Source organism: Magallana gigas, chromosome 6 (genome assembly GCF_963853765.1).
Source record: "Magallana gigas chromosome 6, xbMagGiga1.1, whole genome shotgun sequence".
Lineage (NCBI taxonomy): Eukaryota > Metazoa > Mollusca > Bivalvia > Ostreida > Ostreidae > Magallana > Magallana gigas.
In genome coordinates this window covers 45,939,061-45,957,632 of record NC_088858.1, presented here as the reverse complement: position 1 = coordinate 45,957,632, position 18,572 = coordinate 45,939,061, and the positions used below count along the sequence as shown (strand labels likewise).

The 18,572-nt window shown below is 33.4% G+C and overlaps 2 protein-coding genes across 4 annotated transcripts; one reads left to right on the top strand and one right to left on the bottom strand.

The window, feature by feature from the left end:
- Nucleotides 1-501: 501 nt before the first annotated feature.
- Nucleotides 502-6,130, top strand: LOC105346968 (electron transfer flavoprotein subunit alpha, mitochondrial). The gene is made up of 10 exons (XM_011455792.4): nt 502-641; nt 1,883-2,029; nt 2,287-2,368; nt 2,566-2,648; nt 2,893-2,992; nt 3,169-3,279; nt 3,578-3,682; nt 3,975-4,126; nt 5,447-5,593; nt 5,911-6,130. The coding sequence occupies exons 1-10, from the start codon at nt 600-602 to the stop codon at nt 5,947-5,949; spliced, it is 1,008 nt and encodes a 335-aa protein (XP_011454094.3). The 5' UTR covers nt 502-599; the 3' UTR covers nt 5,950-6,130.
- Nucleotides 6,131-8,984: 2,854 nt separating this feature from the next.
- LOC105328086 (arrestin domain-containing protein 3) lies at nt 8,985-17,903 on the bottom strand. 3 transcript variants are annotated; one of them, XM_034468832.2, is made up of 7 exons: nt 17,555-17,901; nt 16,546-16,671; nt 13,797-14,026; nt 12,449-12,631; nt 11,762-11,941; nt 10,344-10,566; nt 8,985-9,454 (listed from the first exon to the last, which is right to left on the bottom strand). In XM_034468832.2, exons 1-7 carry the CDS (start codon nt 17,679-17,681, stop codon nt 9,300-9,302), a joined length of 1,224 nt encoding a protein of 407 aa, XP_034324723.2. In that variant the 5' UTR covers nt 17,682-17,901; the 3' UTR covers nt 8,985-9,299. The 3 variants fall into 3 exon arrangements, with proteins under 3 accessions (XP_034324723.2, XP_065944924.1, XP_065944923.1); XM_066088852.1 differs by lacking the exon at nt 17,555-17,901 and adding an exon at nt 17,308-17,506; XM_066088851.1 differs by lacking the exon at nt 16,546-16,671 and having other exon boundaries at nt 17,555-17,903.
- Between the last annotated feature and the right edge of the window lie 669 nt (nt 17,904-18,572).

Sequence of the window (18,572 nt, the reverse complement as noted above, 5' to 3'; positions counted from 1 at the left end):
AATTGTGCTTGCATTACTTAAGTTGCTATTGTTCCTCGGTTCTATTTTTAAAAATATATCTATTATGGTTGAAGTCTTATATTTGTCCTTTTTTTTGGGGGGGGGGGAGGGGGGGGGGTTCTTACACAAATTTAAAATTTTAAAATCCCTGAACATGTAACATCTCTTCATAACGCACCATGCTTGTCATTGGGATATCGATCACTGCATGACTGCAAAGAATGATATTCTTAATGTTCTGAATTAAAAATATATTATCATATCTGATGAAAAACATCTATACAGTTATTTCATTTTTGATAAATCTACTGTAAAAGTTGACTGTAGCAAACTTTAACAAACTCAGTGACAGAAAAAAAAAACCCAGTTGAGAATAGCCTCGAATTACAGGCAATTTAAATTTATCTAAACTTTTCGAACATTCTGCATGATGTCGTTGATTTCATTGAAAAAAAAAACTCGTAAATTTCAAAATTATTGCTAAGTGGAGTTGTTTACTTAAAAGTAAAAGCGACTTAACCCCACCCCCTGCCCAAGAGGTCGAACATCGGGTTTGGGATTCTTTAAATATTTTTTGTAAGTTTTGTAAGCAGTCCGAGATGTTTTCGTCTGCGAAAAAGATTAATTTTCTCCGTCAAACCGTAAGTGCTATACAAAAAGTTACCAAATCATTTTTCTTTTAAAGAATAAATGTATCTAGTAGATATTAGCAACACGAAAAATTGTCTGAGCTAATGTAATTCTGAGAAAATTCGAGCTAGTTTTTGTGAATAACTTTGACACAAATTTCTTTGGAAGAAAGTACATCTATATTCATTCTAGTTTAACCCCTCTCAAATTGATACCATAAGAGACAAACGTTAAAGCTGTTTTATGCGATTCTATGACGATTTCCTTAACGCTTAAGAATTCAAAAGGTGGACTTTGAACCTCTTGCACTGCACTGTTACCTGAAAATTTTTTATGTAACATTTAATCTGTTACAGTAGTTCAACTTCAGAACGCTTTATTAAGTAATTTGTTGACAATATGACCATTACAAGAATATGGTTTTCATTATGTTGCATTTAACATGTTGTAACCAATTGTACAGCCCATTTGGGATATACACATTGGCCTAATATCCTAGATCATTATGATATAATTTGAAGCGCAAATTTTTTTTATATAAATCCTCTTAAGTGTATATCAAATGCAATAACATTTGGTTGGCAAGTTTTCCTATAAGCCTTTAATTTGTAAGATTTCCCCAAGAAGGTTTGGATTCTGATAAACTGAGGGAATGAAAAATCTCTCTAGCTTTAATAAAGTTTTGTGTGATAAACATTTGGTTTTGCTTTCATAAGTTCTGTCCCTATTATAAACAATTACTATAAGAATAAAGGAAACTATTTTTTTTTACTAAAATGCATTCAAAAATGTTTATTAAAAAATTCTATGCCCTAGATCATTCTTCTTCCCATGCAAGCATTACTCTGTAGAACCCATTGCTCGCTCATGGCAATAAGTAAGCCTCTCTGACAGAAAATATGTATATCCCAAAATCAGGATACAAACTTGTTTGAAAAAGTATAATCTCGGATAAGATAATTCATTTTAATTATAAACCAAGCATGAGGAACACTCTGTAACACATCCATGGCTAATTTGATGAACTGCCAATAGATCCTTATTACATTTAATGCACTCCTTGTGTAAACTACATATCAAAGTTGAAAATATATGTTTATTGGCTTATACATTTTCATTAAATTTTCATTTTCTAGTTAACCTACCGAAACAATACATATAACAGCCCAATGAATATTAGGGGATCATTTGAGCATAGAGAAATGTGCAAGGTTTCATCGTGTTTAGTAATGTGTCCTACCTTTCATTTCAGCTTACTACACTATGTAGAAATAACAGTACCCTTGTGATAGCTGAGCATAATAACCAGAAGTTGATTCCCTCCACTCTGAATACAATCACAGCAGCCAGCAGTCTTGGGGAAGTCACCTGTCTAGTAGCAGGAACACAATGTGCACAGGTATGTGGTGATATTAATTAAAGCCTAAATTTACAGTTACTGAATTCTGAAGAAGTGTCCTTTGCATATCAAGGAGTGGAGTTCAAATGAAAATTTACTGAGACTATGAGAACTGAAGGCAGATCTTTTGAACTGCTCTCTTCATGGGATTGCCATAGTTTAAATAGCTATACATGTATATACATGTACAATGTGTTAGTGCCTGTGTAAAAAAAAAAAGTTTGTCATGTGTTCCTGAGTTGATCTAAATCTTACAGGTTGCTGCTGAAGTGGCAAAAGTGAAAGGAGTTAAGAAAGTGATATTAGCTGACAATGAAGCATACAAGGGCTTTCTTCCAGGTTTGTTGAAGGTTTCATTGTCATTGCAAAAAGAAATTGTGTGTTTTCAAGACTAGCTGTTACATTTACTAGATATCAACATTTAGTGGGTTTTCAAAATCTATAATTTAAAAAGTTGTATTAATTTTAGACAACACTGATCAGTATTATATATGATGCTTAAAAATGAATTTTACATGAATGTTTTGTTTTTTTAGAGGCTTTGACTCCATTGCTGTTGGCAGCCCAGAAGCAGTTTAAATTTTCTCACATTGTGGCACCTGCAACAGCTTTTGGAAAGGTAGATTAGTTACAAAATCACTGATAAATATGGTTAAATGTATCAGTCTTAATGAATTATGGATACATAGGTCTAAATTCAGGTGTGATGGCACTGATGGCAACCAAGTAATGTCCTTTCCATTGATAACTGTCACAGATATCATACCTTTAAAATAAAATGCAGACCTGTGTTATGTTTTACAGTGAAATTGTCTAGATAGATATGCAAATAGAATGATGTATATTCATGTTTTGTCCTTCAGAATGTAGCTCCTAGGTTGGCTGCAAAATTGGATGTGTCTCCCATTTCAGACATTATTGGAATCAAGGATAAAGAAACCTTTGTCAGAACAATTTATGCAGGTACCTATTTTAGCATTACATTAACATGAATACCATCTTCAAGTGTGCATTACCGTTACATATTCTAGATTGCAAAAGTTACCTGTGCATTACTGCTTGACCAAAGAATGAAGTGGGTAAATTAAAGTTGTTTTGCAGTATATGTATCTGAGAATACTTTCATTTTTATCCTTCAGGTAATGCTATCCAGACCCTGAAATCTAAGGATGATGTCAAGGTGATTACAGTACGAGGGACTGCTTTTGAGGCAGCAGAAGTTGAAGGGGGAGAGGGAGCAGTAGAAGATGGTCAGCTTCTTTTGCAATACATTATACCCTAGGATTTATAGTACATGAAAATTAGAATAATTGTCCAAGTCAGCAGATAAACTATGAAGTCAATCAGGCACTCAATATATAGCAATGTATTGGCATATACATGTAAATCTTAAAATACCCGTGTATTACATGCTTTCTAAAGTAACAGACTGGATATATTGTATATACATGTATCAGAAGTACTTTAAGAAAATGAAATGAATGCAGAATGTCAGTATGTAGCAATGAACTGGATTATGTAGACCTGTACATAACTTTTTTACTGTAGCCCCAGCCTGTGATGCAAAGAATGACCTGAGTCAGTTTGTGGGCCAAGAGTTAAGTAAGAGTGACCGACCAGAACTAACCAGTGCCGGCACGGTCATCTCTGGAGGTGAGTGGGTGGGATGTGGGTTAAAATCAGGCATGAAAATGGAGGTCCAGTTAGTTGTTGGTTTCATCTATAAAGTTATTTCAGATGACCCAATGCTGTGTTGTTTAAGCAGTCTCAATTTCAAAGTTCTCCCTTCTCTGATAGGGATTTACCCTTGTTCTTCTTACAAAACAAAAGTTGAAAAGTTTATTCCAGTGAGGGTTGTTTGTTACTTGTAGGATTAGTATAAATTTAATATTGGTGTATCTGCTACATGTATACATGAATATATGTTTGTAATATATTGAAATAGGTCGTGGAATGAAGAATGGAGAGAATTTCAAGCTTTTGTACGACCTTGCTGATAAAATGGGGGCAGCTGTTGGAGCATCACGAGCTGCAGTTGATGCAGGCTTTGTTCCTAATGATATGCAGGTTGGCCAGACTGGCAAAATTGTAGCCCCAGTAAGTACAGCAGTATCGTTCAAAGTGTTCTATGTATTCTTCACTTCAAGAAGGATTATGAATGAAAATACAAAACTAATCCAGTCATTTGTCCTGGTTGAAAATGATTTAAATTTTTTTTTTTTAAAGGGTAAGTTATGTATATAGTCGTACTAATTTTTTTGAATTTCATTTTTACAAAATGTTCATGATAAAACCACAGTACACACTTCATGAAAAAATATATCTACATACTCATCTACATAAGTGAAAAGCAGATTTTTTTTTTTGCTCTTTGTATCCTAATACCAGTATTTAAGGAATGAATTCAATATTTATTTTTTTATACAATAAAAAATGGTTTTGGACAGTTTACACTTTATAAACCATGAAGTGGTTTATATATAAGGGTAAACTGTTCCAAACCATTTTAATATAAAAGTAATGAATATTGAATTCATTGCCTAAAATTTAATTTTTGACCGGGTTTATCAAAGGTAAATTCTGGTTATTGGAATAGTGAAAATGGCAGGTGGCTGCCAAACGGGTACCCTTATTGTATGGATAACTCCTCCTGCAGTTTTCAAGATAGGAAGATGTTGTTTTGCAGATTAATTGTACATATATCAGAGCTGTGCATATAACTTGAATTTTGATTTTTGATAATTTTGAAAAAAAGCAAGCTGTTGAACTAAGTCATTTTCTTGCAAAATATTGCATATAGGGTACCCCTATTGTTCAGATAACTCCTCCTACAGTTTTTAAGACAGGAAATTGTTGTTTTGCAGATCAATTGTACATATATCAGAGCTGTGCATATTACTTGGATTTTGTTTTTGATCATGTAAAAAAAAAAATACTAGCATTTCAATTTAGTCATTTTCTCGCAGATTATTGCATATAGGCTACCCCATATCTCTTGAGGGGTTGTGTTTATCAATTCAGGGTTGACAAATGGAATATGAATACTGTTCACACAAAAGAAATCCTGGTTTGCTGTCACATTGACAGCTTTTCTCTTGTTTGCTATTATTTGTAGATAAAAACAGTCATTTGATATTTAAAATGACATTAAATCGTAAAAAAATTCAAACTTGACGTTTCACAGATTAATACGTTTTTGACGTTAGTCTTACTATGACATAGGCAACATTCAATATATGTTATAAAATATTTTTTTTAGCCAATCAGAAAGCGAGTTACAACCAGAATTAGATTATTCTCAAATATATTCGAGAAATTTATACGTATCGGTGCCATTTGGAGGAAGTATCTACATGTATTTTCATTTCGACAGCTATTTTATGTATTTTTTCCTGATACTTGTCTTGCCCTCTGTAGGACCTGTATGTGGCGGTTGGAATCTCCGGAGCCATCCAACATCTAGCGGGCATGAAGGACAGTAAAGTGATTGTGGCCATTAACAAGGACCCCGAGGCCCCCATCTTCCAGGTGGCTGATTACGGAATCGTGCAGGATTTATTCAAGGTCAAGATAATCACATTAAATTATGCCTTAAAAATTTTATTTTGCGTAGATATATCAATACTCTTGACACAGAGTAAATTGCATAGGCTAGCATTCATGGAAATGGTGACTTAGTCCAAAGTCTGAGGAACTATTCCTTGTCTCTATCTCGATAACATTATTTCATTTAAAAAAGTGCATTGCAAAAGCTTTAGATGTTGAAAGAATATTTTCTCTTTTGAATTTTGTAAATATATAAAATTTTTGTCCAATTTTTATCTTATTTTTTCAATAGGTTTGTTTCAATTGTAATTGTACACTTGTATATTGCTTTTCAGGCTGTTCCGGAAATGACTGACCTCGTGAGCAAGAAGTGAAAGAAGTCTTGATGATTGAAGAATTCTAGAAATATGAATGTGATATAAACAGAAAAAGCAAGGGAACATATCCATATATAATTCTCTTACTTTTTGTCATTTTAGAACTACATGTATTTTGTAAGTTGTAAAATGAAAGAAAGTTAAATTTAAAAAAAAAGATGAATTTTTTTTTGTTGAATTGATTTTAATACCTGCAGAGCTTATAGCCAGAGTGGGTGTGTAGGCTGTTACTTGATTTATAGACCCAACTGCTGTAAAATCTTTATTTTACATGCTGTTTTTCATCAAATCGTGAGAATATAAAATCGCGGGCCCCAATTATTTGTTATGATTTCATATAGCACAAAACTGTCAGAAAAATAAGAGCGATATTTTAAAATCCGCGAGGACTGATTCTCGTGATTTTACGCGGAAATTAACTTACAGTGGTGCAAAAGGTAGGACATGCCATTACTCACATATACAAAAAAAACGCGCAATTTATAGGACATTAAAATTTGTGCTAGTGTTGATGGTTAATTATTTCCTAACGAATTCTGTGCAAATATAGGATATAAAAATATTCTTCCAAAAGAAGATTGGGGGGTAAGATAGCGCAATGCTCATTCAGTTTAGTCCTAAAATACAAATTTTTATTAATTTTTTTCGAATTGCATCTATTCAAATATAATACAAGTTTGCAAAAGCACAATTTCTAAGTATGTTCAGTTTTTAATATATTCAACAAATGATAAGAGAAAAAATATTGCCTTAAATTTTTGTGGTATCAAACCCACATCATAAATACCCTTTATATATATAAAGGTTAGCTTATGTCTTGTGCTCAACCTACTAAGACAATTCAGACAAAACAAAGTAGGTTGTTTGAATACTGTGTGTGACTTTTGCCCCCAACTTTAAGGACTTGTATTACTTTTTCAAAACACTAAATTGGTGGGATACAAAAATGATATTTTTAATACATGTATAAAGTGGTGAAACTCTCCACGTTTTTAACCGGGTTTTCCAACGGAAAAATCCGGTTATGAAAATGGTGAAAATGGCGGGCGGGCAGGCGGCTGCCAAAAGGGTACCCTCATTGTACGGATAACTCCTCCTACAGTTCTCGAATCAAATCAATTGTACATATATCAGAGGTGTGCATAAATTGTTAGGATTTTGATTTCCGATAATTTATGAATAAAGTACCAGTTTTGAACTTAGTCATTTTTTGGCAAAATATTGCATATAGGGTACCCTCATTGTACGGATAACTCCTACAGTTTTCAAGATAAGAAGTTGTTCTTTTGCAGATTAATTGTACATATATCAGAGGTGTGCATACTGCTAGTCATTTTTTGGCAAAATATTGCATATAGGGTATTCCAATTTCACTGGATACGGGTTGACATGGATTATGGATACAGTTCACATAAATGAAAACCCGGTTCGCTGTCACATTGACAGCTTTTCACTTGTTGTTGATTGAAATCGGTTTGTTTTCCATTAGACCTTATTCAGACTTCGAGAAAAATATGGAGCAGACCCACTCTATAAAAGAAAAGACCTTGAAGTTTGAAAAAATGACACTATTTGGAGGTTCTAATACTTAAACGCCTGATTGAGTCAAAATATTATAAGTATTGAAGACATTTAATGGTAAAAAAATCGATGACATGTTACATACATATTGTTTTAAATAATTTTTGAAAAAAATATCAGATTTATTGATATTTTATTTTTTCAGTATCTTACCCGTCCGTGTATACTAGGCATTTTACATGCCTTATTCACCCATCTTTACTATGGCTCCACACTCCAGCCTGATATATAAAGGGCATTGTTGTAATTTGGTTACATGAAGAATGTGTCTTTCAATCTACATTTTGATTTATAAATGTATACATGGTAATTTCCGCCTATTTTTCGCCCTTCTACACATACAAACAATTCCGCCTCGTCTTGTATTCATCTAAACACAGAAACAAATATTCTTTAAGTAAGCATTAATTTGAAAAACTGTTTTGAATTTGCCCTGTTTAAAATAAGGCTAAAATAAAATGGGGGTAAATGTTTCCCTCTATACAGTACACTTGGCACTAAATGGTTCAGTCTTTAAAAGAGAATATTTAATTGATAAATGCACATCCCTTTAATTGATTAACAGAAGACAAAATATGCGTTATTTACTGTAATATCGGTTGTTAAATGCCTGAAGATATTTTTGGTAAGTATTTTTACAGAATGTATTTAAAAACTAGATGTTTCGTAACGCCAGGAATGCCCCCGCAGGTGACCAAAATTTCAAATGCCAAAAGTATAGCATTAAAGTTATCAATCCCTGAAAATTACGTATACTCATTTTCTTGTAAGTTCAAGAACCATAGCTTTGTCAAAAACCTCGAACTGGAACCAATTTGAAACTTGATCTGTATTTCCTAATAGATTAACCTTATTTTAAAATTAGAGAGCAGAAACTACGAATTTCCCATTTTTTCAAAGTTCAAGAGGCATAACTCTGTCATAAGTCATCCGACCGGAACCACATTCAAACTCAACCTGTATAGTCATAACATCCATATATTAATTTTGAGTTGAATGTTTGCAACGGTTGTTGAGATAAAAATAGAAAGTGAATTTCCCATTTTTTTCAAAGTTCAAGAGGCATAACTCTTTCAAAAATCATCGGACCGGAACCAAATTCGAACTTAGCCTGTACATTTATAAGATATATATATATATTTGTATCACATTTGAGTTGAATGTGTGCAATTAATGGTAGTTGAGATAATAATCGAAAAGTGATTGATGATGGAATGACAGAAGGATGGAATGATGAAATGAAGGAACGGGGTAACAATTTATGCCCCAGCCATTTCATGGCGGTGGCAAAAACTTGTGTAAACTAAGTTAATCAGTCTAAAACTACTGTAAGATTTTATAACAATTTGATGAAAGAAAACTATTGGTACTTAGATTGATGCACAGCTGACCAGCAATGTGGCCCAAGAGCCTCATAAAAAACAATATAATCTGCAACCAATCATATAGAAATGTTCATCTTTTAATGGTTATTGCTAATAAATAGATATTAATACATGTACACTTGCATATGATTTTTTTTTTAAAATCCATTGACTAAACCATTCCGATTCTATAACATGTACATTACACATAGCATAAAATTATGAATAAAATCATTATTTAATAAAAAAACCCTGATATTTATAATGAGTAGTAAAATTGATAATATAATTCATAGAAATTTTTTGAATAAAAATCAAAAAATTGAGAATGTACATACGTACATCAACAAAATTCAGTATTTGCAATCATCAGACCTACAAATAAAATCAGACAATGCATTCTCAGCGCAGACCCATGTCTTTGGGGAGCAATGGCTCTCCCCCAAAGTTATAATATATAAAAGTCGGCTGAAACTTCTGTTTTTTCTTCTTCCCTTCATTTTTCTCCGTCACAATGGTTCCTGTGAAGTTCACACTTTCATGGAACGAAGGAGGGGCTGTAACAGAAAAGTTACACACATTTTATATTTAGCGGTTTACAGTTTTGTTTTGTTGACAATAATATTTTAGACTGACGCCTTTATTTTTTTTTAAATCAGTCTAAATTTTATTGAATTATTGAATCTATTTTGCAATAATCTTTGACAATGATATATACCCAGGTAGTTGGTCGTTAGGAAAATGTTGAAAGGGTGTGATGAATAGATATTAGGGGAACAACAAAAGTTATTATATATGTATGTGGAATCAAAAAAGTAAATACTCCCGTATTGTAGGTATTCATGAATTACCTGTAGGCGACAAGTCTCTTAAGTTTTATATCAAAGCAAATTCATTAATACTATATATACTGGTAATGAATAGAGAATTTTTGACATAAAAAATAGAGAAACATCAACTTGACATTGTACTAGGTACGGTACATGTATTTTGATATGGTTAACAGAATTATTATATTTACACAAAAAAATTGTCTTTTATCCATTTCTTTTGAGTGTTGCTTGACAATCTTGACATAAAATTTCAAAAATGTGAAGATGAAGACGCACAAATAAGAGGTTATATTTTTTTGTGCATAATAATTCTTAGTTACTAACTTCGCCAACTTAAAAACACTATTTGAATGTAATAAAACATTTTACACATTGTATGTAATAAAAATACATTCTATTAACACTTATTAAGGAGACTACGGTAGTTGGTAAACAAATTAACCATCAGATCTACCTTAAATTTTTAGATGTTTTTTTTTTCTAAGCTATGAACATTGCTTTGTCTGAAAGTTTACTATTATTATTATCTGGAGGCTTTATCTCACAAACATGCGCATGCATTTATTTCTAATTTTCTTGTAAAAAATGTCTTTTTTGTCCAAACGTCACTTACGTGCCGATGGCAGGGTGCCAGGTTGTGACGTAATAGGATTGAGGGATATATCCGCTGGATCGGTAATCGTACCGGAAGCTGGTAGGGGCGGGTAGAAAGAGCTGAATGGGCTGGGCATGGAGCTCCAGTTACTGGGCATGGAGTAAACACTGGTCAAGGGGATGGTTCCGATAGTCACAGGGACGGTGTGATTGACCCCCAGGAAGCCAATGTCGCCGATAAACTAAAAACGATACATAATGTTATTACAGTCAAACTTCGTTATCTCTAACTAGATTGGACTGTTTAAAAACTTCGAGATATATGAGTGTTCGAGATATCGAGGGTTAAATACTTAAAAAACAAGTAGTTGGGGCTTACAAATCACTTCGACATATCCATTGTATTCGAGATATCAGTGTTCGAGACTTCGAAGTTCAACTGTGTTTAGTAGACTACTGATACAGGTATCTGGTTAAAGCATTGTAAGCTGTCAATATTATTAATTTGGGGTCACATGAGCTTGTTTCTGTAATAACAGTTCACCATAAAGTATAATAATTCAATGTGACACCTTGTGTTATTATACTATGGGGTACAGTTTACCACGGAAACAAGTGCATGCTTTGGGGGACCTTTAACGTTAATCCAGAATTTGGTAAATCTGTCTTCATATTACATTAATTCTATGCTTTAATTTTAGTTCTCTTTTCAGAGACATTATATGAATTTTGTTTAATATATCCAGTCTATTGGGGCTGTTTTAACAGTGTCATTCCAATCAGGATTTCGTCCGTCTGTAACAGTTCATCTCGACTTCAACTATATGGATGCTGACTGACCCTCCTATGGTTTCGATGATCTTTGTTCAGAATTGGCATTATATAAATAGTGCCTGTTTGGGAGGGTAACTGTTGAAATTGACACCCCGAGAAAACCACTGTCAACCGACGCGAAGCGAAGGTAACTGTTGAAATTGACACCCCGAGAAAACCATTGTCAACCGACGCGAAGCGGAGGTTGACAATGGTTTTCTCGGGGTGTCAATTTCAACAGTTACCCTCCTAAACAGGCACTATTTATTTTATTATACTGAATGTCTTAATTTTAAAGAAAATTTTACTGCTTTTATACAGAAATAAAGTGAATTCTACGGCGAACTGTAAGCGCATAATTTACGCGCATGTAACAATTCGTTGTGTTACCCGTTGCCAAGTGTGTTGCTTACGCTGAGGGTAATAGAAAGGATTACCAACTGCATCTAAACCAATCAGATTTCATTATTTAACATGAAAGTATAATAATAATAAATGGCTAACTTTGTTTCATCCTATATTTGTGTTTGTCTTTTATTGTATTAGGACAGGAAAAGTTTTATGTTCGGCTTAGCGAAGCGAAAGATAACAAAACAACAAAGAGGTTAATGTTGGCGTACCAACCTGTAAACTATATGTCAGCTGCATGATGGAACTCGATTCCATCGTTGGGGGACACGGAGGGATATGAAGTCTCTCGGTACTCCATATATCCTGACCCCCGGCCTGAGTTTCCCCGTGTCTTAGTTCAGCTATCATTTTTTTATCTGTATGCGAATAGTTTTTATATACCAGTTTTTCTTTCTGGAAGAATAAATATCAATTCAGTACATACATTTAATGCCCCATGCACTAACACTCTGAAACTGAAAACTCTTACTATGTGTATTATTCAATATTTACGTTACATTTTCATGTGTCTTTGCGGTGATACTACGGTCAAATTTTGAAACGTATATGGTTCGATAAAGTTCACCAATGAAGCTAGCAAATGGCGCATTGTTATGGCGCAAGCGGGGTTTGCATATTGATTATAAAAAAATTCAAATAATGTAAAAATCATTTTCAAATATCAATGATTTTTAAATATTTGATAGTAAAGTTGCTGAAAATCAAATTATCTTAACTTAATAAATGAATCAATCTTAAAGCCATTTGGACTTCATTGTATTTGATCACGCCCCCTATTTTAACATTACTATTTTAAAATTACGGTATATATACACCTACAAGCAGAGGACAAAAATATGCACATTGAAGAAAACTTGTAATTTATCATCTTTAATTTATCCCGATACTTAGAAATTTTACCATCCAGAGTTCCACCCTGGAGCCGCTCATCTTCTTGGAGGTTTTGTTGTCAATCAGTGCCCGTATGTTGATGAACTCCCCTGGCACATAGCAGGTTCTCTCCAGCTTGAACTCCGAGACAATCGGTCCTTCAGCACAGCAGCAGCATCCAACCGTGTCCGTATCGGTTGAATTGACCGGTTGCTATTAGTAAAAATACCAAGGTCACAAAGCAATAATTCAGGGCAAAAATGTAATAATGAAATTACCGAACTGTTTCAAATGAGCTTCTATGCTTCAAATTATTATTTATTTCAATCATCCATTGGTTGTGACTGTCTTTGAAATGACAATGAATTTGATGTTTAAACTTGTATCTTTTAGACCGGTCAATTTTCTTTTGAAACGCCCCATTTTCGCCCATGTTTTAAAATGAAGCAATGAGTTTAAGGAGATTTTTCATTGCTGATAAAATTAAAGTGATGGTACCCCGATGATGATGTTGAAAATATTGTTTTGGGTGTTTGGTTTTGAGAATGGATTCGCATTATTAATCACTGTTAGTAATTTGTTTTCACTCGTTTCAATTTTTCCGAGTGAAAAGAGGGAACATTTGAGTGGAGGAGATTTATTGGTAATTTTCCCTTATAAATTAAAGCGATCGATTCCAAATGTTCTTTGGCAAAAGGTACATGTATTACTATTTATTTTAAAGAAATTCAACAAAACCTGGTAGGAATGGGAACATGACATAGCCAATGGAGTATTGTTTATGCAATAAGATGGAGGGTTTTCCGTCGTTGACATTAAATTGGAAATTAGATTTTTTTTAATATATTTTGTGATGGTTGTTTTAGTGAAAGACCATGGTGCGGAGTGTTCTCTGAATTTTGAAAACAAAGTTTCTTGATATATAAGATTTCAAAGAGATACAATAATCTTACCATGGCCTTACAAAGTTTTCACAGAGATACATGAACGATAATCTTACCATGGCCTTATAAGTTTTTCCCTAAGATACAATCATTTTAGTTTTATCTTACGAAGGTTTCACAGAGATACAGTGTATGGTAATCTTACCATAGCCTTACGAGGTTTTCACAGAGATACGATAATCTTACTTTGATTTTACGTAGGTTTCACAGAGATATGATAATCTTATCATGACCTTAAGAAGTTTTCAGAGATATAGAGGTACGATAATCTTACCATGACCTTGGACGTTTTCAGAGATAGGATAATCTTACCATTGTCATACGAAATTTTCACAGAGGGACGATATCTTAATGTGGCCTTACAAAGTTTTCTAGGAGATATGATAATATAACTTATGCCTTATGAAGTTTTCACACAGATACGATAATCTTACCATGGCCCTACGATCTCCGTTAAGATCAATAAGACCGATCACAGTGAAGTGTTCCTTGAACTCATAGTCAGTTTTCGTCCACTCTGGTCTGTAAAACTTTGCCTTCAGGTAATAGCGTACATAGGCATGCTTGTTTTCATAAGATGTTGGCAGATTCTCCGGTAACTTGAACGAGAACTCATGTCTATGCTCCCCAACATATAAATCTTGACGAAAATTTTTGTCATACTCTACAAAAAAATCCAATGAGAACCAGAAATTATTGCCTATAAACACTGTTCATGATGTATAGTTTGGTTAATGATAAGCACCGTTTCACATGTGTTCATGTAACAAATGCTACAATACAAACTGATGTTTTTCTTATAAAATACATGTATGTGTTAAAGATATTAATTTTATTCGAAATCAGAGGCATTGTTATGATATGAAACGACTATGATGTAAAGTTGGGTTTGTAAGATACATATACATGTAGTACAATATTTTTACAGAAATAAACTCAATGTCTACCCAAGTAATACGAGTATAACTGAGGTATATATTGAGTTCATTCCATATAATTTATTTTTCTGTAATTTACTGTACAAATTAAGTGCGTTTTACTTTTAAAAATGATATTAATCTGTTCAAAAATCAAACGTAACGTCAAGCGAATTAGTACGTTTTTGACGTTGGTGCATGGTGATGTGTCTTGTGACGTGTAACCAAGTTATACAAATTTAACAAAATTTTCCTATCCAATCAAATGCCGCGTCGCAACCAGAATTAAATTATTAAATCTGGATAACTAGTATGTATTACAAAAGGACTATATGCGGTATTATGCATTTTTCGCCCCCAAAGAAGATGGGGGAACAAGATAGCGGAAATGCCCATTTGGTTTTGTCGTAAAAAACAATTTCAAATTAATTTTTTTCCAACCAAATATACTAGATGATGTTATATTACAAGTTTATAAAAGCACGATTTCTAACTATATTCAGTTTTGAATATTTTAACAAACGATAAGAAAAAAAAATAAGTTCTAAAGTTTTGGTGGTATCGAACCCACAACCTAAAAACCTTAGCTCTACAATGTTACCTCATGTCTGGTGCTCTAACCACTGAGCCATTTCAGTCACAACAAACATCATTGTTAAATGCTAAATGCAACTTCAACCACGAATTGACGGACTTGTAGTATTTCTCTAAAACGTTCAATTGTTGGGATACAAAATGACATTTTTAAACCATAGTGGGTCATCTCTCCACGTTTTTGTTGATTGAAATCGGTTTGATTTCCTTTAAACCTCATATAGACTATGACAAAAATATGGAGCCCAGACCCACTTTATAAAAGAAAAGGAATTGAAGTCCTAAAAATGACACTATTTGGAGGTTTTGACTCGCACACGCCAGTTTAAATTCTAAATATTTAACATATTTAAAGGTTATAAATCGATGTTATGGTATATATACATTGTTTTCAATAATTGAGAAAGAAATTATGCGATTTGTTCATATTTTAATTTTATAGTATCTTATCTATCCTCATATGGGCAGTTTACACGCCTTATTCACCCATCTTCTTATTAAGTTTTATAAAGAGCTATAACAATAAGGTGAAAGATAGTTGAATTCATATTAAAAACAAGTGTGTAAAATTTTATCACCAAAGTGACGTCATCGTGTAGAAATGAGATTGTCTTATTTGATAAATTAATGTTTTGGAGCAAAATATGGGTGTTTTCCGATGGTTTTTCGACTGAGAAAAATCGAGTGCATGCTTGCTTAAGTACCATTAAGTATGATGTGTAATTATAAGAACAAAAACATATGCAAAAATCGTACTTGAAAAGATTTTCGCTCTATACTCCCAAATGCAAAATATAAAGAAAAAATATGACAATATTTTTATTTGTTGGCAAAATTGCGTGAATTAGATATTTTATGTGACGTAATAGATAAAATTGGGGCAGGTATTCGACCATATCAAATATTGCCCGTTTGAGGTTCACATATTATTAAATGACATCTAAATACAAATTTTTAAATATCATCGTGTTATGAAGAACATGTAACACGATCTATTGTAAGATTATAGTGTAATAGAAAATTACGAATCCAATCCCTCTTTCGGTATTCTCAGTATTTTTATTTGGGAAACATTGCCATGAAACACCCTTACCAATTAAGCTGCGTTAAAATCATAACATTAAGAACTCTCATGATTTGCGATGGCATATGATTTTTATCAAACTTGTTGTGTGTTTGAAAAATTACTTGTAGAAAACACACAATGAGTTGGATAAAATTCATATACCATTGCAAATCATGGGAGATTCTTTTTATCATGTTTTACCACGTCTTTGTTACACCTCAATCTTTTGTGTAAAAATTATAACTGCAAACTGCACAACACATATACTACAACACGTAAACAACTTTACGCATGGAAAAAGTGAGGATTGACAAACATTTAATTTTATATTAATGTAAAAAAAAAAATAAAACAGCATTAATGCTTCACATTCACAACTTAAAACATTTCAAATGAGATATCTTTTACTTTTTCAATCAATTGATTCAATGTGTATTGTTAATTGCGACGTCACGTTCGGTTACAGTAATATATATCAAAAATTTATCACATGAGTGATAACCACCACATATTAAGCTAAACATGTAATAAACTCCATATGTCTTAATTTTTAAAAATTGTTTTTAACATCATGCTATTCATGCCCCTGACATTACAGTTCTATACCTGATCCTATCAAATATTGGACATCTTCTAAATGCATCTCATCAACGTCGATTTCTTTATCATCGCCTTTAGAGTCTGTATCCGTCCATTCCACGTGAGTTTTCCCCTTGCATTTCATAACAACACCTTTTAAATTAGATGTAAATGCAGATGGAGAGTGTTTATGAGAAATATTGAAAAGAGCATCAAATATACATCAATATCTTAAAGTACCTAGAGTTATCAAAGCTTGTAATCTTGTGATTCAAATCTTCAGTCTTTCACAGAGCTCAAAGTTTTTATTTTTTTATTTTTGTTGTTTTTCTTTCGGGGGGGGGGGGGGGGGGGGGGGCTCTAGCCACCCCTCAAACCTTCATAACTCAAAGTTTTTAAATTCACATAATAAACATACTGCAAAAGGCCTCGGACTCCCCTTTTCTTGGGTTTATGGGGAGCAAAGCGGACCGAAAACCCTTGGCTAGCGAAGATGTAAAGAACCGGTATGAATATAAACGAAAGAAGTAAGAATTTACACGGATAAAAAGAAAATATTGCAACAAAGTATTAAGGAAAACATAAAGAATGAAATTGAATAAAAGTGAAATTTGATAAGCATGGATATGAAAACAACAAAGTGACATACGTGTACATGTGTAAATATACTGAAGATTAAAGAAGTAAGCATAATTAGAATAAAAGCTAGATGCATAGACTTTTGGCGATAATTTCCTTCCATATATTTAAAGCACGGACAACATGAAAAGTGCATTACATGCAACTTACATGTAGAATAAGAATTCGCGATCGTCTTAATTAATCCATAATCGGTTCATGATTGATTGCGTAATGTATATGCATGAATATTATTTCAGTTGCAATCAATTTTTAAAAGGCATGCGTATGCAGCTTCGGTAATACACTTGTACGTGTATTATGGCCAGTATCCCAGTGCAGAGGGGTCAACGAGCGGTCACTGTTTAGCGTTGTCGATGGGGATAGGAATGCACTGATTACACACTGTCATACTTACTGTTTACTGTAAATGTCTCGGTCACTCGGAAGCTAAAAGTCCCACTGACAGTCTGGCCCGGAAAGTACAGCCTTCTTTGTTGAGAATAGTCATCTCTAAAAGTCACTTCCACAGATTCTATCTTCATTGCTATTGAATTTTGGTTACGGTTCACTGAGAAACTGTCCAGACAATTTATTTACATGCACGTGCATATGACGGACAGATGCATACAGTAATTGATATGGTGGCGATATCGGCACTTTGGTGTACACAGTTCTCTATTAAAGAATGTACATGGACCCCTTGTGCATAGAAGAACGCTGGGCAGCTTGAAGCTCCCAGGATAAAAATGTTTCTACGGAAGCCGAGAAGGTGTAAAATTATGTTGATCAATGCATTGTATATTGTCAGAAGATAAAACAATTTTATAGCTATCAAACTACAATATTTTTAAAGTTTCCATTGATTATAATAGAATTACATATATTCTATTAAGAACAGTCTGCATGTTGTATCTTATAAGCTCTTAACCATTCTTCGCATCTTCATGCTTGTTCTTGGCCCCCGTAGCTCCAACGTATGCATATATTATGTCGGCATGAGGCGTAGAGAAAGATGCGCCATTGAATGTACGTAGACATTCAAGGCTAGGAGCGGATGGAGCCTCTGCCCTTCCCTCACACCGGCGAACGGCCTTGTAAAATACAAACACCGCAGTGATTTGTGTAGCCACGCCTTTTTGCCCGTATACAGCTTTTAAATTGTTCAGCACCTGGCAAATCTGTTCTCTCTAAATTTTAAAATGCTGATTGGATAGGTGTTGTTAAAACAAAAATTATATACTCATGATTGAGGGATGCGAAGTACATGTATTTCCATAAGCGCTCCCATTACCAACTTACGGGGAAATCAATATATCAAAGGTATTTTATTGATCAAGATCGATTTGTTAAACATATATATTTAACCAAGCGTGCAAAGGATAGTCAGAGATTACAAAAGGCATATATAGAATTGAAATGGGAAAAAAATACCA

Coding starts and splice junctions, on each gene's coding strand:
- LOC105346968 (XM_011455792.4), top strand. CDS start 600: ATGTTTTCGTCTGCGAAAAAGATTAATTTTCTCCGTCAAACC. Junction 2,030..2,286: donor CAGGAACACAATGTGCACAG/GTATGTGGTGAT, acceptor TAAATCTTACAG/GTTGCTGCTGAAGTGGCAAA. Junction 5,594..5,910: donor TCGTGCAGGATTTATTCAAG/GTCAAGATAATC, acceptor ATTGCTTTTCAG/GCTGTTCCGGAAATGACTGA.
- LOC105328086 (XM_034468832.2), bottom strand. CDS start 17,681: ATGAAGATAGAATCTGTGGAAGTGACTTTTAGAGATGACTATTCTCAA. Junction 16,672..17,554: donor CGAGACATTTACAGTAAACA/GTAAGTATGACA, acceptor CTAATTTAAAAG/GTGTTGTTATGAAATGCAAG. Junction 9,455..10,343: donor TGGCACCCTGCCATCGGCAC/GTAAGTGACGTT, acceptor TTTCTGTTACAG/CCCCTCCTTCGTTCCATGAA.